General features: G+C 30.3%; 1 protein-coding gene across 1 annotated transcript in view; it reads right to left on the bottom strand.

Moving 5' to 3' along the window:
* The window catches only part of LOC127727847 (ubiquitin carboxyl-terminal hydrolase 24-like), a 56,864-nt gene extending 32,965 nt beyond the window's left edge, over positions 1 to 23,899 (bottom strand). Inside the window, exons 1-28 of the mRNA XM_052234966.1 lie at positions 23,513 to 23,899; positions 20,765 to 20,954; positions 20,378 to 20,445; positions 19,287 to 19,430; positions 18,605 to 18,727; positions 17,971 to 18,006; positions 16,925 to 16,990; positions 16,101 to 16,241; positions 14,850 to 15,008; positions 14,468 to 14,582; positions 13,765 to 13,868; positions 13,416 to 13,523; positions 12,856 to 12,951; positions 11,763 to 11,924; positions 11,329 to 11,412; positions 10,699 to 10,848; positions 10,074 to 10,205; positions 9,331 to 9,442; positions 8,932 to 9,008; positions 6,799 to 6,939; positions 6,404 to 6,457; positions 5,849 to 5,961; positions 5,301 to 5,478; positions 3,063 to 3,161; positions 2,302 to 2,406; positions 1,805 to 1,849; positions 901 to 986; positions 142 to 226 (exon numbers count right to left, since the gene is read on the bottom strand). Coding sequence (XP_052090926.1) covers positions 142 to 226; positions 901 to 986; positions 1,805 to 1,849; positions 2,302 to 2,406; positions 3,063 to 3,161; positions 5,301 to 5,478; positions 5,849 to 5,961; positions 6,404 to 6,457; positions 6,799 to 6,939; positions 8,932 to 9,008; positions 9,331 to 9,442; positions 10,074 to 10,205; positions 10,699 to 10,848; positions 11,329 to 11,412; positions 11,763 to 11,924; positions 12,856 to 12,951; positions 13,416 to 13,523; positions 13,765 to 13,868; positions 14,468 to 14,582; positions 14,850 to 15,008; positions 16,101 to 16,241; positions 16,925 to 16,990; positions 17,971 to 18,006; positions 18,605 to 18,727; positions 19,287 to 19,430; positions 20,378 to 20,445; positions 20,765 to 20,954; positions 23,513 to 23,770 — 3,231 coding nt within the window. The 5' untranslated portion in view covers positions 23,771 to 23,899. The remainder of the gene's footprint in view (positions 1 to 141; positions 227 to 900; positions 987 to 1,804; positions 1,850 to 2,301; positions 2,407 to 3,062; positions 3,162 to 5,300; positions 5,479 to 5,848; positions 5,962 to 6,403; positions 6,458 to 6,798; positions 6,940 to 8,931; positions 9,009 to 9,330; positions 9,443 to 10,073; positions 10,206 to 10,698; positions 10,849 to 11,328; positions 11,413 to 11,762; positions 11,925 to 12,855; positions 12,952 to 13,415; positions 13,524 to 13,764; positions 13,869 to 14,467; positions 14,583 to 14,849; positions 15,009 to 16,100; positions 16,242 to 16,924; positions 16,991 to 17,970; positions 18,007 to 18,604; positions 18,728 to 19,286; positions 19,431 to 20,377; positions 20,446 to 20,764; positions 20,955 to 23,512) is intronic.
* Between the last annotated feature and the right edge of the window lie 2,174 nt (positions 23,900 to 26,073).

Below are 26,073 nucleotides of genomic sequence, written 5' to 3'. Positions count from 1 at the left end.
TTATTTTGAAACTTTAAAAAGAGGACTCTCATTTCATATTTTGTAAATCAAAAGATTTATCTTTTTAGATTACTTTACCATAAAAATAAAAAAATAGTCTTCTTCAACAAATAATTTTTAAATAATGAATTAACAATATACCTTTTGACTTATAGAGTCCAGTACATCAGATATTCCCTGGTCTGTTGGAATTAACATCAATAACTTCCTCACTCGAGATGTTATTCTGAAATATATGTCCATTTCAATTACATTAAAACAAATAACAAGGGACCTGAGATATAGACTAAAGGACTGTGTTATATCAACTCATTATATTATGAATCAAAGAAAAATCTCACCATTTCTTGAAAGAGCCTTATAATTTTCTTTTAAATAATATACATCCCTTGACTTTATGTAAGTTGCATAATTTTCTAGTAACTACAAAAGACTGTCATAATATTTTTAAAAACTCAAATGCATCTATAGGTCTGCATAAATCATTAACATTCAATCAAATTATTAAACTTTCAACAGATATGAACTGAAATCTTCAAAAAAGTTTTCCAACAAAATTGTGTTTGATCAAATATGTTGATATTTTCAGGCATGATCCATATTTTTTTTAATAGTGTGTAATATGATCTTCAACAAGAAAATGAATCCATAGGACAACATGCCTCTCTCACACTATAACATTTACATGTTCATTGAACCTTGAAATCTGGGTTAAAACCTTGATTGGCATATATTTTCACTTCATAATGATCATGTACACTAAGTTTCAAGTTGATGTGACAACAAACTACCATAAACCAAAACTTTAACCTGAGGTGGGATGGACGAACAGACACACAAACCGTAAATCATAATGCCTCTCTATTATGTAGACAGGGAATCAAAATGTATACTACTAACCTTGGTTCATCTAGATTGGCAAGTTGATATAACATCTCAAATACCTGTCCTCCTACTGCCATTACTACACCTGGTAAAGTTTTCTCCTGAAATATTAATAACATAATAGAATGTCAAATTTAAATTACTGCATACCCATATAACATAGATGAAAAATATTCAGCAAGTTTTGTATACATTTTCACACTAGACGATAGTGATGGGAGCCATCACACAGGGCCCCATTTAAAGTCAATAAGCAAATTGTGATGCAATTTAAGGAGTTATCAAGGTTATTCCATTCAAACAGTTTTTGACCACGACTTTCAGTGTGGGTTCCTTCCTTGTACCATATATGTCTTAGTGGTGAATAATCAAGCCATTTACTACTTAAAGGGATTTTAAAGTTAGAGAGAGGACATTTTTTTGTACATATGCACAGGGATGACCATATTTTAGACCATAAATTGCACTGTAAGATTTTCTTCCATGTACACAATACACCTTCAAGTAGCGGTGAAAAATCATTCCAAGTTTTATTACCAAACGTAAAAGGGTTTTAAAATTAGTGCCAAGTTTGATTGATCAACTCTGTGTAATTTTGAAGTTTGAAAGCAAAAATTAATTGCGACAGACTGACAGATACAAAAAGAGATCCACAAGCAGACCGACAAGTTGATAACTATAGGTCTCTCACCTATTTATAGCAAGGCCCTAATAAATAATTTATATGAAATATGTATAACCTCCCCACTTCCTTATGAAAATGTTTCCATTTCATTATTAATTGCGTAACTCCACTTTACTTTATCTATCATGCAATTCATTATAAAGATGATAATCATCTTGAACCTCAGGATCCACACACAAATTCCCTGACAAGGCAAAATACTAATTCACTGCAAATAGATTATACTATACTGACCTGTTCCAAGTCAAAATTCAGTTTGGAAGTTGGAGTCGTAGGTACCTATGAAAATAAAAAATATGTTGTTTTTTTTTTGTACTTAAACAGGTGCAGTTATTTCTCCTACCTAAGATAATCTCACTGATACAGATTCAGTTAGATTGCACATATAGAGGAGAACAAGGTTGAGTATTAAACAATAATGCAATATTAGATAGTTCATTCTCAATGCATTCTCATGTGCTTATGCAAGAACCATGTAAATGGCTGTCTAGGTTTTTGTTTTAGTGTGTTTTGGTCTTTGATAAATTTTTTGATATTGGCAGATCATTGGAAGTCTCTGGTTTAATTATCCATCCATTCTCTAGACTCTGGGCAATTTGGATCTTGAAATATGGTAATGAAACTTTACTGTGGAAGACCATGTGTTTACATTTAACTACTTGATTATTGTTTTTTTTTGGTGGCTGTCTTATTGACATATACACCTTTTTATTCATAGTAATTCATCCTACCTGAGATGATTGCACTGAAACAGGTGTAGTCAGTTTGACAATTACTGTCTGGTTATCTTCAAAGTCGAGCTGATTCAATAATTTTTGGTCTTTCTTTGTTTCAAGCTGCAAGCAAATATAGCTGTTAATTGCATCTGCTCAAGTTTTACTACATAATTGTATTTGTGACTTTGCCACCAAGGAAAAAGTGTTCCCAGAAAACATGTGTTCTTGAATAGAATTTGCAGAGTTAATTTAATAATACTACATTTAATGTGTTCAAGGTAATTCGAACATGTTTGGATTGTAATTATAGATCTCTTGCTGTTTTACTATTGGATGCAATCTTCTTTCTCATTCAACGGAGTATCTCATTATTTCATATCCCGTCTGCCTACCTTAACATTAATTTTATCACATTGCAACATTGTGTTTCCTTTATTTTTCCAGCACATTTAGATCTATTCAAGAATAAACATAAACTCCTGATTGTGCTGTATCTGTTGATCCCAATCATCTGTTTATACTTACAGGATTGCACCAGTACAAGTGTTAAAGTCTTCTTCAAAGTGTCAAAGTCAGACGTCTTGAGTAACATGTGTATTACTATTTTTTAATCAATATATTTTCCTAATTTTGTAGGAATTATCTGTAAAATGAAATTTTTATGTTATGGGTGGTTGGGGTCTTAAAATATTTCCTCCCATGCTTTTAATTTATGAATATCCCTTTGTTATTTTTTTAAATTCAAGCAACTGTTTAACATAAAATATTTCTCTTACCATTTTCTCATTTACAATTATCTGTATACTTTCTGATGCTTTCTTCATTCTATTGGAAACTTTTGTTCGAACTGAACAGAGGGTCTCATTACTATGGCACTATAAACAGAAATAATACCATACATTTAAACATTTAGTATGATGTACTTTAACAAAATTATAATCAATGATGATTCATTCTTTGTGTAGCTTTCTTTTGTAAGTAATTTTACCTTTACCAGAAAAGACCATCAACAAAGAAATAAAATATCTTTCAATTGCATACAAACTTATCTACCCCATAAATACCAGTAAATCATGAACAGTTTTGACTCTATTTAGGAAAGTATAAAAGATAAAGCTTGAGAATCCATATGAATGCTGATGAATTAAAGTAACCACTTTTGTATGGTCATACATATAATAAAGTTTATATATATTAAGGGTAAAGGTCCAATTAGTAATATATATATATAAAATTAACAACCCTCCTCCATTTCATTAAGAAAGAATACTAGCAATTATGTTTTCTATGGTGAATTACAGGGAGATTGAACAAGATTTAAACATGACTGAAACTTTGAATTCTACTAATTTAGTTTTAATTATAATTTTGAATGCATCAAACATGTTTTATCTGATTTCCAGGAAAGAAGCAAAAGGTTTTCTTGTGTATATATCTCTTCCTACCACTAACATAAAATCCTGTTTATTTGATTCACATGTTTCATAGAAATTGACTTGATATCCCTGGAACGCAGCACCATGAGGTAGTACAGTCGACTCCACTTAATTGCATACCGCTTAATAGCATAATTCGGTTAAATGCATAGTTTTCTCCTGCACAAAACCATTTCCCATTCATCTAACGTTAAATTGTCCGGTTATATGCATAGCTCTACAAGTGGCCTTTCGGTTTATTGCATAGAAAATTATCGCCATCTAGACATGCTTGGTAAAATCTGTCGAAATTTTTGACCGGAAACGGCAAGTTGATGAGTATATTTTTCTTGAATGCATCATTTTTTTCATTATTATTTCATATTTACTTTTGTGTTATTCAAATAAAGTTTTAAAACAGTTTCTTTCGTATTTATATGATTGAATTTGATTTAAAAATAAACCTCAATATCTACACAGGTAAAGTTTCCCATGTTCTATTTTAAGCCTCGAGGTCATAAAAATGTCAAACAGGAAATTGTTGTAAAAACACTGACCATTCTATCTAAAAAGGTGTAAATAATTGATTGGATTTCAAACATTGTCCATAGATTATATTTGGGGTGAAATTCAAAAACGATAACGCCTGCTAATTATCGATCATTATCCAATGTGAACTCTCGTAATTGGGCTTGGGGTGATCTGCATTTATGTTAAATATTACAGGGCATTTATATATGGTTAAAGAATTTTATACATCAATCATTTAATTTTAATATATTTTGAAAAGAGCATTTACTTCTAATTATTAAATTTTCTCACTTTCAATACTCGTGTCCAGCAAATAACCCGTACAGGGCCCCATTACTGCTTTGCATATACGAAACTAACGAAGTTAAATAAACAGTGTTACTTCACTCTGCAAGCTGTAAATATTGTATATCAATCGCAGTTTAGTACACATCTATTGTTAAAATGATTATAAACTGTGTAGTTTTGTTAAACAGTTAATTTTAATCAAAGCGTAACAATGTACATTGTACATACGGGTCATAGAAACAAATCTATTTTTAGAACGAATTTATTTTCGTATCCCAGGTAAACTGGTAAAGGAAACGTCGGTACGCAAATAAACTAAAACAAAATGTGTTTATAATATTTATTGAAATAATACAAAATAAAATAACATGTATGAGACTAGACATATAACTTTTATTAGAATAAATCAACATTCAATATGTTGTAATTGGATTAAAGACGTTCATCTTTCTTCAGGGATTTCCTTTACTGATCTGTTCTATCGATGTTATTTGACTCCGTAATTTGGCATTTCGGATATAAGCATACTCCGCTTTATTGCATAATTTTGTCTGACAAATAGGCTATGCAAATAACCGGAATGTACTGTATTGTTCTAGGGGTGTTGTATATATATATATATATATATATATATATATATGTGTACCTACCACTAACATAAAGTCCTTTTTATTTGATTCACATGTGACATAGAAATTGACTTGATATCCCTGGAACGCAGCACCATGAGGTAGTATTGTTCTAGGGGTGTTATGTATATATATATATATGTGTACCTACCACTAACATAAAGTCCTGTTTATTTGATTCACATGTGACATAGAGATTGATTTGATATCCCTGGAACGCAGCACCATGAGGTAGTATTGTTCTAGGGGTGTTGTGTGCTTCCTCTACATTTAACACATATACCTCGGCTATCCATAATAACCTTTCTATATTTTGAAGTTTTATAGATCTAAAAATAAAAACAAGGTATATATATATTTCCAATTAAATGCAATCCTACAATGTTTTAGTAACAAGAGTTAGACACTTACCTTTCCTTTCCACCATTTAACTTGACCTGTTATTTTGACATGTTATTTCTCCTTTGATATGAATGAAACTTTAGAAATTATCAAATTACCACCACATGACAAAAATAAAGTTGAAATGTTATCAAAAATTCAGAAAATTGAATAGTTTTCCAGTGGCAATCCAAATTCCAAGCCCTTCATCTAGGTTAACCAATTTTGCAATACCTAATTAACATTTTTCTTGTAAGAACATGCTTGAAATATTTGCCACTGTATGTTGAGCATACAACAATTAACAAATGAACTTACCTACAAGGAAGAGGGATAGTAGAGACTAACTGTACTACAGGTGCTGTCAGTGTTTTTGTAGCTGATGATATACACTGAGCTAATACTGTACCACCTATTCCTATCATTGCATTCTATAAATAGAGTAAACTATATAACAAAAGTAGTTCTCAGAACTTTTTATAATATATAATATGTGCCAATATTGGGTCAGTATTTAATCTGTCTTACTGATTCAAACATATATACTTTTAACAGACTTTGACATGTGAAACTTGGTATCTTGGTATTTGATACATTTTACTGACCAATTTCTTTTTTGTATAGGTCATTGACACAATATGAAATATGGAGCATTCTAGTATTTAAAAAAAAAACTTTTGTCTCATATCTAATTGTCTCACACTATCTATACCAGGTGAAAATTCAAACATTTTGCTTATCTTTATGCATTTCAATTGCAGTTTGTCATATCTTAGGCATTTTTTGTTTTATTGTCTACAGTTGATCGATTATGCCTTTTTGTCAAGATTGAATACCCCTGCAAAATATATGTTGATGTTAGATATGATATACCTCTAATCTGTTGTAACACTCTGTGATAAATTTCTTGTGTAGTGAAACAGCATCCTAAAAAAGAAATGTCTTTCAATTAGCGGTTAAAGTTAAATGGAAACGGTATTTAATGACACTGAAATTAAAATTGTGTGACTCAAATGGTCAACTGTAAAAACAAAAATGTTGATGAACAAGTTCTTTACATTACTGTTGTATACTTGTTTCATCAAAGGTGTTATAATACAACAATAAAATACACTTGTACAGATAGATTATTGAAATTCAATTCTCTTTTGAGACTTGTTTTATTACATTCACAGTCAGAATCAAAAATTCTATCAATGAATCCAATTCAGATTAAATATATTCAATTCATTTCTTCAACTTCAACAATGAACTTTTATGAAACCTACCTTTTTCAGCCTAGGCGCTAAGTTTGTGTATGAAACAGTCATCAGTAATTGAATAGAAATGTTGGCTATGTTTTCATCTGATGTATTTAAACAGATATCCCATAGGTAATCTAGACCTAATAGTTCTGTCTTCTCCACTATCTACGATAAATGAAAATATCATTTAAATTATACTCAGAACAAATAAATTAACTCTTCAAGACTATTCCAAATAAGCGTAAGGGGTAGGGAAGGTCCTTCTTAATTAACCCCACCATGTGGATTATCTCTTAACAGTTGTTCTTCAAAATAAAAAAATCCATCCTTCAAATCATATTTAAAGTGCCTACCAACCGCCATATCAAATTTTTACTGTATGGAAGAACGATGAGTATCAAATTTTTACTGCATGGATGAGAGTTTTGAGTATCAAATTTTTACTGTATGAAAATGCATTTTCAGTATCAAATTTTTACTGCATGGAAGAGAGTTTTGAGTATCAAATTTTTACTGTATGGAAATACATTTTCAGTATCAAAATTTTACTGCATGGAAGAGAGTTTTGAGTATCAAATTTTTACTGTACAGAAATACGTTTTCAGTATCAAATTTTTACTGTATGGAAGAGAGTTTTGAGTATCAAATTTTTGGTGTACGGAAATACATTTTCAGTATCAAATTTTTACTGCATGGAAGAGAGTTTTGAGTGTCAAATTTTTACTGAACGTAAAAACGTTTTGAGTATCAAATTTTTTCTGCATGGAAGAGAGTTTTGAGTATCAAATTTTTACTGTACGGAAATACATTTCAGTATCAAATTTTTACTGCATGGATGAGAGTTTTGAGTATCAAATTTTTACTGTATGAAAATGCATTTTCAGTATCAAATTTTTACTGCATGGAAGAGAGTTTTGAGTATCAAATTTTTACTGTATGGAAATACATTTTCAGTATCAAAATTTTACTGCATGGAAGAGAGTTTTGAGTATCAAATTTTTACTGTACAGAAATACGTTTTCAGTATCAAATTTTTACTGTATGGAAGAGAGTTTTGAGTATCAAATTTTTGGTGTACGGAAATACATTTTCAGTATCAAATTTTTACTGCATGGAAGAGAGTTTTGAGTGTCAAATTTTTACTGAACGTAAAAACGTTTTGAGTATCAAATTTTTTCTGCATGGAAGAGAGTTTTGAGTATCAAATTTTTACTGTACGGAAATACATTTCAGTATCAAATTTTTACTGCACGGAAGAGAGTTTTGAGTATCAAATTTTTACTGTACAGAATTAGTTTTCAGTATCAAATTTTTACTGTATGGAAGAGAGTTTTGAGTATCATATTTTTGGTGTACGGAAATACATTTTCAGTATCAAATTTTTACTGCATGGAAGAGAGTTTTGAGTATCAAATTTTTACTGTACGGAAATACATTTTCAGTATCAAATTTTTACTGCATGGAAGAGAGTTTTGAGTATCAAATTTTTACTGTACGGAAATACATTTTCAGTATCAAACTTTTACTGCATGAAAGAGAGTTTTGAGTATCAAATTTTTACTGTATGAAAATACATTTTCAGTATCAAATTTTTACTGCATGGAAGAGAGTTTTGAGTATCAAATTTTTACTGTACAGAATTAGTTTTCAGTATCAAATTTTTACTGCATGGAAGAGAGTTTTGAGTATCAAATTTTTACTGTACGGAAATACATTTTCAGTATCAAATTTTTACTGCATGGAAGAGAGTTTTGAGTATCAAATTTTTACTGTACGGAAATACATTTTCAGTATCAAACTTTTACTGCATCGAAGAGAGTTTTGAGTATCAAATTTTTACTGTACAAAATACGTTTTGAGTATCAAATTTTTACTGCATGAAAGAGAGTTTTGAGTATCAAATTTTTACTGCATGAAAGAGAGTTTTGAGTATCAAATTTTTACTGTATGGAAATAAATTTTCAGTATCAATTTTTGTCTACATGAACATAACTTTTCAACAATGTTTATTTAATATTTACAATACTGGAAAATATAAAAGTAAAATTTTGTAATCATATAGGTATATTCTTACTTCACAATTAAAAAAGAAGTCATACCCATGTTATTTTACTTTAAACTGATTTATATTTTTAAAGTTATACAAAATATACTTACCAATTTGTTACCTTCCGGCTTCAACCTGTGTTCATATTTGTTCACATTTTCTAAGAAACTTTTAAAACAGGTAAAACCTAAAAAAGAAACAGTTCTCTAATCAACCTTATTTATTGTCATTGTAAAATTTCTGCTATGATAACTTGTATTTTTTGTACATGTTTGCATAAGACCCTCCTCAGTACTTTTAATTTTTCTTCCATGATGTGTACATTTAAATTCCTTTATGATAAGAGACGAATGTTTATATACTAAGAACCATAAAGACTTCCAGTGTGTCTTCCTTTGTTATTTCTACAATTAAAATGATTTTTACTTGGTAAATTTCAATAAAGAAAATTCATATGTTATATAATTTTTCAAATAGAAAAATATCCTTCAAATAAATTGTCAACATACCTTTCTCACTGAGTTTAACTGGATCAAGTTTTAACAATTCTTTTTGAAACAGTTGACTCTGTGTGTCCATTTCTAAATCTGGAAGTCCTTTCGTAAACCATTCAAAACAAGTCTATTTCATATAAAAACAACATATTAGTCTTTACACATATAATAGATAGACTTAAATGTATATATCTGAAGGAATGATACTTTTTATGGTCCCTTTGTTTCAGCAGCCACTTTCAGACCCTCCCTTCTATATAATTTAACTCGTTTCAGCAGCCACTTTCAGACCCTCCCTTCTATAATTTAACTCTTTTCAGCAGTCACCTGTCTAACACAGCCACATGTCTTCTAATTTTTGCACAAAATCGTCATTTCAAGATTAAACAATGGTCATTTTAATGTTTTTAACTACCAATATAATCAAGACAAAAAATATATTTGTTCAGTACCTGAAGTCAAAATGAGAATAGGAACCCGTTTGCAACCGAGATCGTGCAATAGATGGTGAATTTGTTAATTCCTCGTGTTCCACTCCTTTCAATTTTCAATGAAAACAGTATCACCAATTTATTTCTCCATGAATATAAACACATTTTGAATGTTTTCTTATTTAAATGTTCAACTAATTACTAATTTTCTAAAGGCAGGTATACAGATTTTGGCTAAACCATGAAATCAAATATCCACGAAAATACAATTTTTCACAATCCACAAAAATAAATGATACCACAGTAGGTCTGAAAATCCTGTATTACCTCTCTGTCCCATTCACATGCTTCTGGACTAGCTATAAGTGTTCCCCATATATCTCTTGCTCTACTCCATGGCAGGTACAAGGCTCCCTCTTGTAACATATACTGTAGAAACAGTAGGTGGGTTGATACCATCTATAAATACAATAGATCTGTTAAATATCTGGAGGTGTTTTTGTTTGTTACAGAAATTAAATGCAGTGTTCTCCCCTGATCCTTTTAACATCATGGTAATATGATGCTATCTTAAATTATGTTCTTATAGATTGTGTTATTGATGTGATGCTGTAATTTCTAGAAACAAGGTTGTATTGCACAATTACCTGTTTATCAAGATGCTATATTAAATTTGTGGGGAGAACATAAAATAATTATAAAATTTAATTGAAAGATGTTGATAATTTTTGTCATTATGCATGGTTTTAACCTTTCTCAAGATTCCTATTTTTTTAACTTGGCTGGTAAAGACTATTAATCATAGAAGATTTGCACTTTGGACAGTTATCATATGTCATCACAACATGTTTTGGGTATAATTATTAAGCGTAGAAATATGATCCTATGCTATGCATAAATTCAAAATAAGTTATCAACCTCATAAGAAAGATGTGCATGCTATAATACTCACTTCAGAATGTGCATAGAGTCTATTTACAATAGTATCTGGTCCCAACTGACCATCTCCTACAGTGCCTGAAGCCTGCTTGTGACATTTTACTAAGCTCTGGGTAACCAGTTTGATAACATCATGGTTCTTGTTTAGATCATGCAGGATTCCCTATAAACCAGAAGATCTTACAATAAACAACATGTTACAAAAATAAACAAATGAAATAACAGGTAAAGACTTTAATTTTATCAAATGTTCAATTATTTGGCATTTTTGATTTTTTGGCTTGTAAGCAACTATAATGTTGTGGAAATCTTAAAAAAAAAACCTGGCAGAAAATTTTTGTCCTTATTCCTTAACTATCTCACATATAAAATGCATTTAATGTTAATGGATTATTGTTTGTACATTTACTGATGTGATTCATACACAGTTTAAAAATATGAATTATAAGACTAGAATTATGAATTTTAGATAATAGTTTCTAAAGCCAAAATTCTTGCAAAAAAAAAAAAAAAATCACATCAGTTTTCTTGAATTACCGTAAATCAACCCTCACCAAAAGACATTCTTATGAAACCAGATTTTATTATGTATTCTAAGGAGTACTACAGTACCTAAGTTATTGATATGCTGCTGCTGACCTACCTTGTCTGTTTTCTGTGAACTTAACTTCAGAATATTTTTACAAATATGTAGTAACTGTTTCAAGGAGTGTAACACACATGCACCCTACAATTATCAAGATGTATATATTCAAACTACAACATATTTCTCAAATCTCAGATTTTGAAATAATCTTAAATGTGTTACTTACACAAAAACAACATTATACAATCTATAGCTTATATCCATGAAACGAGTGAAAAATAACTAGCATCCTGAAAAATGTTCAAAAGTTTTCTTGAGTACTGATGAATTTTTTTTTAAAAGTCTTCGTTACAGTGACAATTTGAAAAAAAACAACATATTATGCATGGAAATAAACAAATAATTATACTTTATGATTTTAAAAATATAATTTTTGGAGGAAAAAGCTGTTTAATTCATTTTTATTAATGAGAAAACAAATACATATTTACCTTCTTTATGTCTTCAACACATTTGATAACATACTGTCTTTTAACTTGTTCTCTTACACTAAATGAATCACTCAGTATGGCCAGATGTTCCTCTAATGCCAGCTCAATTAAATGTGTTGATAATGCAGGAAGATGTGACAGATCCCATAACAACTCTAGGACCTATAAGGTGTATGTATATTGTTTATTGCTATTGGTCAAAGAAAACAAGGCATAATAAAAGAGAAAAATAGTTTCTGCATTTTGTTTTCTTTGAAGGTATAATAAACCAAAAGTAATCTTTACTATTAAAATTGAACTATGTTTTCTCTTTTTTTCTCTCTATCTCTGAAAAGACAAGCAGAATACTAATGTCTCTGTTTAATACATTCATAACTTATTTTAACTTAAGACTTAAAGAGTTTGAAAAAATGGTTTGGACACTTCTCTATAATTTTGGTTACTAAGTTGTATAATATTTAATATTTCAAGATAAATACAAAAATAATTCCTTTGTTATAGACAAAATTGGCTTAAGACTGAACTTTGGCTATTTGTCCTGTGCCTTTTTGTCAGAAATTGACCTCATCTTACTTTTTATAGCATTGTCTTTGGGTTGCTGTCCCACTGATGTATACTTCACATCTACTTTTATTTTCATATTTCTTTTTGAGAAGAATATTTTTTCATAAATATAATTAATATGCATATGTATTAGAGCTATTTTCCTAGTGCAAGTAGTTTAAAGGTTTGGTTGGCTTGCTTGCTTTATTTGTAAAAATGTCTGCTCATGCATTGTAATTAAGATTGACATCTGCAATCAATAGATAGGTGGGGCTTCAGCTTATATACATTATACTTTGCATTATACTTAACATAAGTCTAATGTATACAAGCTGAAGCCCCGCCTATCTATTGATTGCAGATGTCAATCTTAATTACAATGCTTGAGCAAACATTTTTACAAACAAAGTAAGCAAGCCAACCAAACATTTAAACTACAAGCATTAGGAAAATAGCTCTAACAAGTTTATTAAATTTAATAAATACTTTTCAATTATAAATAATTACAATTTATGTGTAAAGTTACATGAAAACAAACTGCACAACTCACCCTAGTGGTTGTTTTTGGTTCCCTTCCATCCCTACCAATTCTACCTATCAAACTTAGTAACTTTTCCCTCATCCTGTCAGATTCTTCTTGCCATTTCTATGAAATAACAAAATAAAAAGTTGTGGCATTCTGATCAGTTGTACTGGAGCAATGTGTGTATAAAATATTAAGTTCATTCAACAAATTGAAATATTAGAAGTATCTGCTAACAAGAAATAGGTGTCCGACAGATCTGAAAAGTGCTCACAAGTTACAACTCATCATTTCCAAGCTTCTGACCAAAAAAGAACATTCTGTTATGTAGTACTTGAGAAAAGTGTGACGAAAGTATTTGTTGGACAAAGGGACAAGGCTATTGCAATATAGTCCCCTATCCTAAAGTGGGACATAAAAATTATCATACATATTCTGAATGATTATAAGCAAGCCTGAGGTCACAAATTCAAATTGCAGGAAACAATTAATGGCCAACAATTATTTTTCACAAATAGAATGACATCAACAGTACTACAATTAAATCTAAAAAGATAATCTTTTTATATTTGTAGCTGATACCTTACCTTTTGTATAAGTAGAAAAAGACTTTCTAACTGTCCTGAATCAAATTTAACTGCTGCAGCAGCTATGATTGTATGCATATTATCTATAACGTTGTTTGTTTGACCAATCTGAAATCAAAAAAAGAAAATATGAAAATTTTTCATACATGTGCATTCTGATTAAATTTGATTTGTTGCTTTTAAGTTTATAACTGACACAAGCAATATTAAAATGTAACACTGTTTTTGTTTTTATAATTTTTTTTTGAAAAGCTGTTTAAACTCTGACAGCGAAATATAACTTGTGATGTTTCAAGAGTATTCAATTTTTTAAATAAAGGCAAACATTTTAAATGAATTTCTGTATTACCTGCATCTTCCAGATCATATTAAGTTCCTCAGTAGACAATTCTGAACCTAGGAAATCTACCAAACCTTTAATTTTATCACAGTATTGAGCCTGGTCTATGTTTCCTGAAATGAAACAGAAGAAATACACATATATTAGCTGAATTTACTTTGGTTTGTTTGATGTTGAATACCACTTCATCTTAGTTGACAAGTCTAGACATTAAACTTAACTTGCTCAGTCTCAACATCCACATAAATGACATTTGAACTTATCAAAACCCCTTATTTCACAAATTTCTCCAAAATACCTCAAGTTATTTAAAAGCTCCATTATCTAGTGATAGATAAAATGAACCCAGACACTTTTAAAAATGAATTGAGCAAGTCTCCAACCACTACCACTTTACCGGTTCAGGTAGATGTTAATCTACTCTACTTCACACAACTCTGCAATAGCAGCTTAAACTAAGACAGAAATTTGAACAGTCATTTCAAATTTTGAATTTTGGTACAGAACACTCCTAAGTGGAACAAAATGATTAGGAATTTCCAAGTAAGAAGTGAGAAAAAGGCTCTATATTGGTTATTGGGAACAGGTTTTACAAAATCCCAGGAAAATCCATATGTTTTATTATTACCTTAATGTCTGGCACTCTAAGAAATTAAATAAAAGATCTTTACAATATAAAAATATCATTTAACAGTTTAAACAAATTACAAACCTTCCAATGCTATAGATAATATTTTGTTTTCTACCAGCCACTGCAAAATCTTTGATGAATTCATAGCAGTCTTTGAACTCTTAGCCGATGTGGCATCTTCTATCAGCTTTGCTACCTAAGTGATGCAAAATATGTGTATGTCCATGAGAAACATCAGAGTGTATCTTAAGCACAATGATATAAATTAGTTTTTCATTATAATTCTTGATTTTTAAATTTGTTCCATGAATTGTGTTTATCTGCATGAATATTCCTCCTGATAATTTTAAAGGATTAGTTCTTTAGTTCAGGGACAAATTATCAACAACAAAAAAGTTTACAAAGAACATCATACAATTTATAGCATATTTTAAAACATTCCTAAATTTCTAATTATCCTTACCTCTTTCAAAGAATTCATTTTTGCATTAAAGTGAGGAGATTTGAGCATTTTAAAAGCTATTTCTAATCTAAGATCATCCAAAGAATCTGTATGTTGTGGCCACATCTGTATACATAATAACTTCATAGAACCCAGTAGCTCTGAAACACACCCAATATTCTGAAAATAAAATTAAACATAATTAATAAATACTGATAAAACAAAGGATAAGGTTAATTTCTAGTGACATTGAGAAATCTACCCTTACCACTGATCCTATGTAGACTAGTGGTTGTAACTGTTTTCCTGACTAACTTAAAACAGACAAATGAATTAAAGGAGATGTCAATTATACATCAAGGAGACAGCAAAGGAGATGACAATTATACATAAAGGAGACAGCAAAGGAGATGTCAAGTATACATCAAGGAGACAGCAAAGGAGATGTCAAGTATACATCAAGGAGACAGCAAAGGAGATGTCAAGTATACATCAAGGAGACAGCAAAGGAGATGTCAAGTATACATCAAGGAGACAGCAAAGGAGATGTCAAGTATACATCAAGGAGACAGCAAAGGAGATGTCAAGTATACATCAAGGAGACAGCAAAGGAGATGTCAAGTATACATCAAGGAGACAGCAAAGGAGATGTCAATTATACATCAAGGAGACAGCAAAGGAGACAGCAAAGGAGATGTCAAGTATACATCAAGGAGACAGCAAAGGAGATGTCAATTATACATCAAGGAGACAGCAAAGGAGATGTTAATTATACATCAAGGAGACAGCAAAGGAGATGTCAATTATACATCAAGGAGACAGCAAAGGAGATGTCAATTATACATCAAGGAGACAGCAAAGGAGATGTCAATTATACATCAAGGAGACAGCAAAGGAGATGTCAATTATACATCAAGGAGACAGCAAAGGAGATGTCAAGTATACATCAAGGAGACAGCAACCAAATGACACCAAAAGACATCTAAAATTCAACATCCAGTCTCAAACAATGTACCAGTCTATACAATATGTCACACTCTAACTTATACGAGTCAAAAAAAGTTGTAAATGTCAAATTCTCCCCTGAAATTACATTTTTCATATGATTCAGAATAACATTTGTTTTGGACACACAGAAGGAATAACAAAGTAATGACTTTATCCTACCGAAAAAGGTTTTTCAGGAAGCATTAAATAGTAAAATACAACATAACAACTAATCAAACACAAATGGTTTGTAATGTATCAAGTCAGATTAAAGTGTCAATATACCTTTTGTTTGAAGTCTTTTTCATCCAAGTTCTGCACAAATTTAATACATTTCTCCATTGCTGGGGCTAATACTTCTTGTACAACTTTTGGATTTAAAAATTCTGCACAAACTCCAAGTGGACTCAGCAATGCAGACATGGACTAAAAATAATCAAATCAATTGAGTGTTATCATGATTCCATATGTCTACTATCTTCTTCAATCAGGATTATCTTTGATAATTTTTGATTTACATTATTTAAGAGGCAATGAACATATAATTATAATAAAACTTGTGTGAAACAGTACATACTTATTATATTAGTTTTATCAGTATAGAAATTGGATTTTTGTTCAATGCTAAAAACAAATTCTTCTATTAATGATGTCAATGCTAGACGTCATAAAATTTTTCTCATTATTGAACATCATAAGAGTGGTTGTTGTTTGTTGTTGTATATATTATTTGTTTTGTTTATTATTTTGTACATAAATTAGGCCGTTAGTTTTCTTGTTTGAATTGTTTTACATTTGTCATTTCCGGGCCTTTTAAAGCTTTCTATGGGTTTTGCTCATTGTTAAAGGCCGTACTGGTGACCTTTAGTTGCTAACTACTATGTCATTTGGTCTCTAGTGGAGAGTTGTCTCATTGGCAAACATACCACATCTTATTTTTATATAAAGTCATTTCAATTTAGATTTTTTTTTGCATTTTCCCAGTATATAATGTAATGTTTGTCGTGAATTTTGAACCTACATCTCATCTTGTATTTTTAATATATATGCCAAATCCAACAATATACAAAACATAAAATCTGTTTAATCCTTTTTAACAAAATACATACTATTGCATCTAGATCATCATCTTCTAGTTTACTTCGGACATGTTCAACACCATTTTTGCATGCAAACTGAAAAAGAAGGTGACCCTAATCATACAGTACAATTACATTCTTAGGACTCTAATCATACAGTATAATTACATTCTTAGAATGTTCATAGCACCTGCAAATATATATATTTCGTATGTCACATCGAAACTTATTCACCTTTTTCTCAAACATGAGTACAAGTTCCAGTGTTTTAACATTTTTACTGTAAAATCAAAATTGAAATAAAATAATCAAATCAAAATTGAAATAAAATAATCGAAGGAAGGAAATAAACTTAACTTACTATAAAGGTTACTACATTTGTACCGTGTAAGGTATACAAGCATAGAACTTCATACAAAAAGACACTTATTCAAATGTAGATATTTTGTTAAAAAAAAATTGAAATTAAATACAGTTCAGCTTAAAAACTTAATTCTTGATAATAGGTACGCATGAAAAAAGTACAAAAACAGTATTTCAGTCTGGTAAAATATATTTTTTTTATTTGTTGAAATTTGGCTTTGAACTAGCTTTCAGTAATTGTGAGTAATCTTAGATCAACAGTTTGTGTCTTTTTTCTTATTGTTAGTTTTGTATATGCTTAGTACTGATCTGCTCAGTCAAGTCCTTCAAAATGATTTTTACAATTTGTTCTTATGTTATGCTGTTACACCACTGTCCCAGGTTCACCAGAGCTTAAAGAGGTTTAACTCTGCCACATCCTTTATTTGTCTGTCCCAAACCTATAATCCTATAAATTAAAATGTATGCTCAGATTAAACTTGATGTACTGTATATTTGTTCATAAAGTACCAATTTTTGCGGATTGAGAGAAAATGGCAATTTCATTGATATTTGATTTCGTGGTTTTTCCAAAGTCTGCATACAAGACTCTAAAAATTTCACTTCATTAAATTCTTTAATTCATGGTTCATTTAAAATCATGAAATCCACGAAGTCTATACTGTAATAAGGCCTTTGACCGGTCTTTTTATTTCCTTTAAAAAATCACTTACCCTATTTATTAAGTGTGTCAACCAACCATATGGATCCTGCAACAAAGAAGATGAATTGAATTTAGTTATTTATATCAAATACAATGGTGGTGTTCTTCCCAGGGCCTTTATAGCACCATGTATCATGGTGCTATATTTTTTCCCATGGTGCCAGCTGAATCAATTTTACAATAAAATCTATTATAAAGGTTGTGCTATTTTTGCATGGAAAAAGTGCTGTGGAGAACACAATGTGTTTTCATCAATACTAATCCTTTTTTATTTAAATCATCTAAAGCTATTATTTTTTTGCAATATTTACAAGCTGTATTGTTTAATTCTAAAAGTCCACAACAACTGTAGAAATTCTTACATATTCAAGCAAATCGCTTTCAAATGTTGCTAAAAAATTATATTTCATTTTTTGTTTTGTACATAAATCATGCCTTTTCTCATTTGAATTGTTTTACATTTGCCATTTCTGACCTTTTATAGCTTATTTTGTGGTATGGGTTTTGCTCATTGTTGAAGGCTGTACTGTGACTTATAGTTGTTAACTTCTACATCATTTGGTCTCTGGTGGAGAGTTGTCTCATTGGCAATCATACCCCATCTTCTTATTTTTATATATGAGGTATATAAGGTGAAAACTTACTACAGTTGATTTGTAGCTTGTATTACATGTATATAAAACACCATCCTCTATTTTATCTTCCCAATATGTTCTGTCTCTCTTCTGTCTGTTTTTGTAATGAAACTCAGTATCTTTATTCAAAGCCTATAAAACAGTTCAATACATTTTAATTAAAGTAAAGTATCATTCTGACAAATAATATAAAGTCACATATAAGACTGAGATATTTTATGTGAATAGAAAATAAAAGATAACCAGAAGTCATGATCAATTTGAAATAACTTATCATCAATTCTAATGGTAAGATTTGTAAAAAGACTTGTGGACCTGAATATCTGTTCAAGAGAATTGTCTGCATTAAATGTGTATATGCTTACGAAAGCCCATTTGTAACTTGCATGGTACAAAGTGATACATTCCTTATTCAGCAATGAGTCACTTTAATTTTTTTCATGATAGATTTGACATAAAGCCCTCTACAGATAAATTCCTGTTACTCTCCATTTATTTTTGGTATTCAAAAACACTTATTATTGTTTTTCCATTTCTTAACAGCATTGTGGATATAAAAGGATCTAGTTATCCCACTGAGGCCAAGCAGTTTTAAAAAGAGTAAATGTGTATCGCTTCATGCATCTCTACTACAAACAAAGGAAAGACAATTGATTTCAATTGTTCAACTGACAAGGTGCAGTATTTTTACCAGATAAAAGACTTCCATTAAAGCTTTTGGTACTGGAAGGTGTTGTATTCTTGTTGCCACTAGATCTACCAACAACTGTAACATATTAAATATCCCTTCCTGTATCTCTGTGTTCCAACGATGTACAGCTGGAGAATTAGTCAACTAAAATATCAAAAACACATTATCATTTTGTTTTGTTACAAATCAGACAATGTGTAATATATTATGATTTGAATTGAATACTGCTGTATTTTTTCGCATAAATTTTGGTGAGTCCAACCATTGAATTGATCCTTTTTCAGAAAGTTCTAGCCAAAAAGAGTGAGTCCAGGACTCATCTAGATGCTGAACCAAGAACCCTGAAACTCTCATCATATGTTATTTAGCTTTAGACACAAAGACATGATTCAATCATCTCTATCATTTCAAACTCTAAATACATTTATACTGTTTATCAACTACATGTCATAATTTTTTAAACCAAAATCCTGAACTTAGTAACTTAATTTTTCAGGAGACTACCATGTAACCGTTGCTGAAAAGAGTAAAACCAAAATAATATCTGAATATTTTTATCATTAAACAAATAAACGTTGTAGTTAATAATTTCCCTGGAGAAGGACCATTTAACAAGTGATTTATCAATTCCTATTGTTTGAATGGGATAAACTAACCTTTCAATTCTCAAGGCTAAATATCTATTTTCTAGGCAAATATAACAAATTAAATGGCAACATGGAATTGTAATTTGACTGGTACAGGTGTTTTTCAATAACCATAACTCCAGACTGTATCTTAATGTTAATGGCAAAAACACTAAGTCCCTTTATCAGTATAATAGGAAAATTAAAAAGTTTCCAAAATTTTGCCCTGGATGCTGTCTCTTGATCATGACGAATCTTCTGTCTAAATTTCATAAAATTCCATGAAGGTTTGACAAAGTTATTGATGTCTAAATAAAATTTAACCATAGACAGAACCATAAAATTAACTACATGATGATGTCAAAGACGGAATGTAAAATAGCCTATGTCCCACAGGCAAAACAAAGAACGGAAGTATATAATTTTTAATTCAGCATTCTAATCATAATTAACTAGTAAACAAACCTTCTTAAAAGATTCTGGCATACATCTTTCCAAAAATCTCTTACAATGCTCATCATTTTCAGTTAAATCTAAAAGAGAAATAAAAATGCATGCATAATACATGTAAAGCTTGTCATACAGGATGTTTATACAATAAGCTGTGTAGTTGGAAATCTTCAAAAGTTGATAACATCCAAGTACCAAGTAATCACTAAGTTTTAAAAAGACCTGATTGTACATGTATTCTGGACAAAAACTGACACCACACTGATTTAATGTGTGTACTTAAAACTTTCATTTATCCAACTTTTTGACAGGAAGTAGACATTGACAGCTAAAATGGGGGAAAAAAACTACCAAAATTCTTTATCAAAACATTCTGACTGACTAGTTTAAGTGTTGACATACTTGCTTCAGCCAAACGTGTTGCAGCTAATAGACATTTTCCTAAAGATTCTTCTTTCTTATATGGTATTGACCAATGTTCAGCAAACACTCGTCCTTCAAGTTCATACAAGTTGGTGACAGGAAATTCAAGTGGGTTTCCACCTTCCTCCACCATTTCTGAACCATTGCCATTCTCCACCGCTGCGTCTCTCTATTAGATAATAGTCAGAAATAAAAAAACATTAACAACAAATAATGGAAGATATTTTGACATTTTCTTACAAATACTAACCTTCTTTAGATGATACTACACTTTAACAATATTTTTAACACTTTTAAATTTGTTCTCCCTTACATTTCTTACATGGTCTAGTAAAAATTAAATTAAACAGTGAAGGAAGATCAGTTGTCTTCAGCAATCTATGTAAAATAAAGAAAACAATCTGCCTCCATCTTCAATGATATATGCAAATTTTGAGACAGGAATACAATTCATTTGTAAATTTTTTTTCATCTTAACGAAGAATATTATATGTTTTATCTTATTATTAAGACTGTGTTTTCATATACAGAATATATTTTGTTTGATTGAATTATTTTTTCAGCTTAGCCATATATGGGGAGATAAGTCAGATAATAAACTTTTATAAAGGAATGTTTAGTAAAATTACCTATTTTGTTTGTAACTAGAAAATGAGTTGTGTGACCCTAATTTTTATTTTTATTTTCTAAAAGCACATTATTAGAGCTATCTTCTCATATTTCATCTTAAAATTTTAGTTTAGTTTTCTGATCACTCAAAATTATTTTTTTCATGTATAATCTATACAAACTTTACCAATTTTGCACAACCTGTAGCTTAAAAAAAAAAGCACTGTGACCCAAACTTTTAAATATATGTTGGAAAAAAAATTTGATATGAAATACATTTTGGCAAATTATTAATAAATTCTATCAATTCAACGACAATTGAGACCCTCAATCTACACGAAATGACAACTTTGACAAAAGCAGTCATTCAGCTAGACATTTTTCTCTTCCAATGTCCAGAAGAAATTTACAAATTTTAGTTAACTGCTTAAAGAATCTCCTGAAGAATTTTTTTTTCATAAAAATTGAAATTGACCTGAAGCTCCTGAAGTCTACCTGAATGTCAGACTCTATAAGCCAGAAGGATAGACATGGATACAATTCATACCAGGGTTTCCCCTGGATCAATTTTTTTTTTCGCCAAAACAATATTTTTTTCGACACTCTAAATTTTTTTTTCCCTTACTCATATAACATGTTTTGGTTTCAAAATTGTTTTCCTTCTTGCCAACAAAAAAATCAATTTGCAGCCTTGTTGTCTTATTTATGTCTTATTTATTATCTAACTATTTCATATCCTACATTGCAATAAATGAACACTCAATTAGAACAAAAATTTCTTGAACTTTTTAAAAGATTTTGTAAAATTTTACTTCTGGGAACACAGGGTTCATCTTCAATCATTTTATTGTATACTTCCTGCCTAGTTAAAGGACAAAGAATAAAATCAGAGATCTTTCTTACTTCTAAATCCTTTCTTCAAAACAATAGTTTTCTTTTCTGAACTATTGTTAAAAGTAAAAGTTGAGACGTAAATTATGCTTAAAACAGGTGCACCACTAAAACAATTGTGAAGTACCCACTTCAAAATAATTATTTTTTCATCAAAGTTGTAAAAACAATCATTTAGGTGACATGTGACGCTGTTTTAGTATAAACATAATATGACAGGGAAAACTTAATATATGCTGTAATACATATCACAAATAAATGTAGCAATTAGATCTATGTTTCAAACATGTGTGATGCTTTAATACTACTATAGATATTGACTTTTTTTATAAATTTATATTTATTGCTATAATATTGATTTTCTTGTCGCTAAATTTGTTTTTTCTTGTCACTAAATAGTGTTCTTGTCACTAAATAGTGTTCTTGTCGCTAAATTATTCCTCTTGTCGCTAATTAGTGAGACCGGCAAGTATGTACTCTTTTGGTATTTTGTATCTTTTTGTCATTTTGTCATTTGTTTTTCGTGCTTAGTACTAATCTTTTGAATCAAACCCTGTTCAACTGATTTTTAATGTTTTGTTCTTATATTGTGACAACAGTCCCAGCTAATGGGTAGGGTTGAGTGCTCATAAACATGATAAGACCCACCACATTCTTTACATGTATGTGCTGCCCTGGAACCTGCAATACAGTGGTTGTCATTGGTTTCTGTCTTTCACAACTGTTTTTCATTCATTGTTGTTACTTTGGTGTATTTTAATCAGACTATTGGTTAAAAAATTTTTTTGAATTGTTTCACAATTTGTCATACCAGAGCCTTTTATAACTTATTATATCATAGTGATACAGTATGGTTTTTGCTCATTCAATGTTGAAGGCTGTACCTCGAGTTATAATCGTTTACATATTTGTCCTTTGGTCTTTCATGTCTTCATGGATAGTTGTCTCATTGGCAATGATATCACATCTTCCGATAAATATATGAAGCAAAAGTGCTGACAGACATGAACTTTGAAAATACATTTCCTCTTACATTCAAATTTTTCCAAAACATGTAAATGTACTTCCCTATAGTATACACAACAATTTTACCTTTAACTTTAGACTTATCAAGTTTAATTGCTAGAAAAGTTCATGATTTTTTATATTTGTATGTTTAAAACTTTACATATTAACCGTTTTTGAAACGAATACAAACATGTAATGATGTATATAACAAATGTTCACCTCGGGATTTGGGATAACCTCTTCATAACTAGGAGGTGGGGCAGGTCCATAGACCGGTTGAGATGTCCTGGAGAGCTCTTTCATTTCGACATCAATATCATCTAATGTGTCGTACGATGAGGTAGGGTGGTCGTTGGTTAAAAAGGCAACTGCTTCGTTCAAATCATTATTTGCAAGACGAAGAGCTTTTCTACATTCATTTTCACTAGGGAACCCCATCGCCAGCAGCGTACTAACATGCTCTTCGTCGATTTCCATTATTGCACTTCTAACCTTAACATTTTTTAACTACAACTGCATTACATTTTGTTATAAATTATCAACATAAATTGCGAAATAACTAAGTTTACAAGATATCACTCTGTCAACATGTTTTCCGCCATGTTAAAAAATTGGAGAGCACTTGAAAGGCCGACAACTCACTTCATTGAAAAGGGTGTACGACAACTCGTACCTTGCCAACTCGTACTCAACGTTAGAGTAAGTTCCAAATGTCGTTTATATCATTTAATATAAATCAAAGGAATAACAGCATAACAACATTGTTAGATCGCTTTCGACTTATGAGTTTGAACATCCATATGGTATCTTCCGCCTCTCTTTTGCACCTTTGTCATTAATTATAAGTTATTAATAATAAAACATGCAGTAGTTCTAATATATTTACCACCAAGGACTTACTAAACAAATTCTATGTATCGCTATCCAGTAGCTCAGGTGATTGTGCAATCGAAATATCAATCACAGAATTATTAAGTGTGTTCGCGTGCTGATGATAAAAGAATCAATTTGTCACACCTGGTTTTAGCCGGTCATAATCTAATCAACAACTTTTCACACGTGTAGAAATACATATGTGCATCATTGAAACAGTGGCCTGAGATTTATTGTAAAAATGCTACTTAACAGACGATTTGTAAATGGACCTCCTTTTCAATTCTTTTTTTTTTTTTTGGTGTTTAATTTTTTAAGTAAATATTCTGTAATATTTTAAGGTACCGCCATCTTGCATTGTAAAATATCAGACATAAGTAATTTATTGCATTATTTAGACCATTTTAAAACTCTTAAAGTAAACATTTTATAAAGGAATGTTAAAGAAATTTTCATTTTTAGCTTATAACCAGAAAACAAGTTCGGAGACATAATTTTTCTTTTTATTTTCTTTTTTTTTTTGTGTTTTGTTTTTTTTTTGTTTTTTTTTTTTTTTGTTTTTTTTTTGTTTTTGTGTTGTTTTTTTGTTGTTTTTTTTTTGTGCTTCTCGGATTTTTTTTTTTTTTTTTTTCGAAATTGATAAATCGTTGTATTCAAATTTCCTCTGTTATACAATATCCCTAAGCAGCCCAGGAAAGCAGACTTAGAAAGCCCTGTTTTATTACATTCTGCATTTGCCCAGAGGGAACAAATGGCATATTTCAATGATAAAAAAATTCAAAAAATTACAAATCAATCTCTTTATATTCTTTAAGCACATTATAACATCTATAAAAGTGTTTTTTCATGAATAATCTATGCAAAATTGCCCAATTGCACGACTTGTGGCTTGAAAAATAGCACGGTGACCCATACTTTTCAGTCACATTTTTAAAAAAAAGCATGGTAAAATCTACATTTTTGAAAAGTATAAGAAAATTCTACTCAAAGAAATATATACCGATGATCCACCGTTATTTTCGCTTATTTGATGTCTTCTTGCTCTTACCCATACCAAAATACAATAACAGTAGTAAGACACAAATCCTTGTTTAGACTAAAATTTATTTTGCATTTAAAAAATATCTATAAAAAGGCTGTAAGGTAATTAAGTATACTGAAGCGGATTAGAAAACATTTAAAACGTCTTGGGGAAACTAACTATTTATCATTCTAAGACTTTATTTATGTCTAATTTAAGTTACTGTCAACTTACTTGCCTTGTAATAATCTTAATAGATATTTTCAACAACATCTGCAGCCATCGCACTGAAAAGTTCTCTTGAAGACTCGCTTTTTGATAAGATTTCCGGTGAAATTTAACTTTAAATGTGGTCACTCGATCTCTCTTTTGGGCCTTGATACTAGGATTTCTCGAGGCAATCTTCATACTAGAATTATAAATTTATGATATTAACCAGGACAACTGTTCTTTTCCTATTTTTAATTTCTTTTTCATGATAGCGATGGCCCGTTGGGTCATTCTTCTGAACACTACAATTCTCATTTGGCTCTAATATTTAGTTGCTTTCGCACGGTAACTTTGAGCATTATTTGATATTGTTTTATTCAGAATTTTCTGTCACCCGTGTTTTTGTTGTTTGCACATTGCTATTGTAGAAGTGTAAGCTTTCTCGAAAACTAAACATTTATTGAACGTTCTACTATGTGCATTTGATCGAGATAAAGGGGTGAAAGGAACAAAACTGGGGGTGTTGACTCGCATTACAAAGTTAGACCCTACCTTAATTGTTGTTGTTTGTTATATCTCCTGTAAGTAAAGTGGTGCATTTTACTGGGGGTGTTGAGGATTACAAAGTTAGACCCCACCTTCATTGTTGTTGTTTGTTATATCTCCTGTAAGTAAA

This window comes from Mytilus californianus, unplaced genomic scaffold, assembly GCF_021869535.1.
Source record: "Mytilus californianus isolate M0D057914Y unplaced genomic scaffold, xbMytCali1.0.p SCAF_1, whole genome shotgun sequence".
NCBI lineage: Eukaryota > Metazoa > Mollusca > Bivalvia > Mytilida > Mytilidae > Mytilus > Mytilus californianus.
Note: the sequence above shows the minus strand (reverse complement) of the source record. Positions and strands in the feature narration are given on the sequence as shown.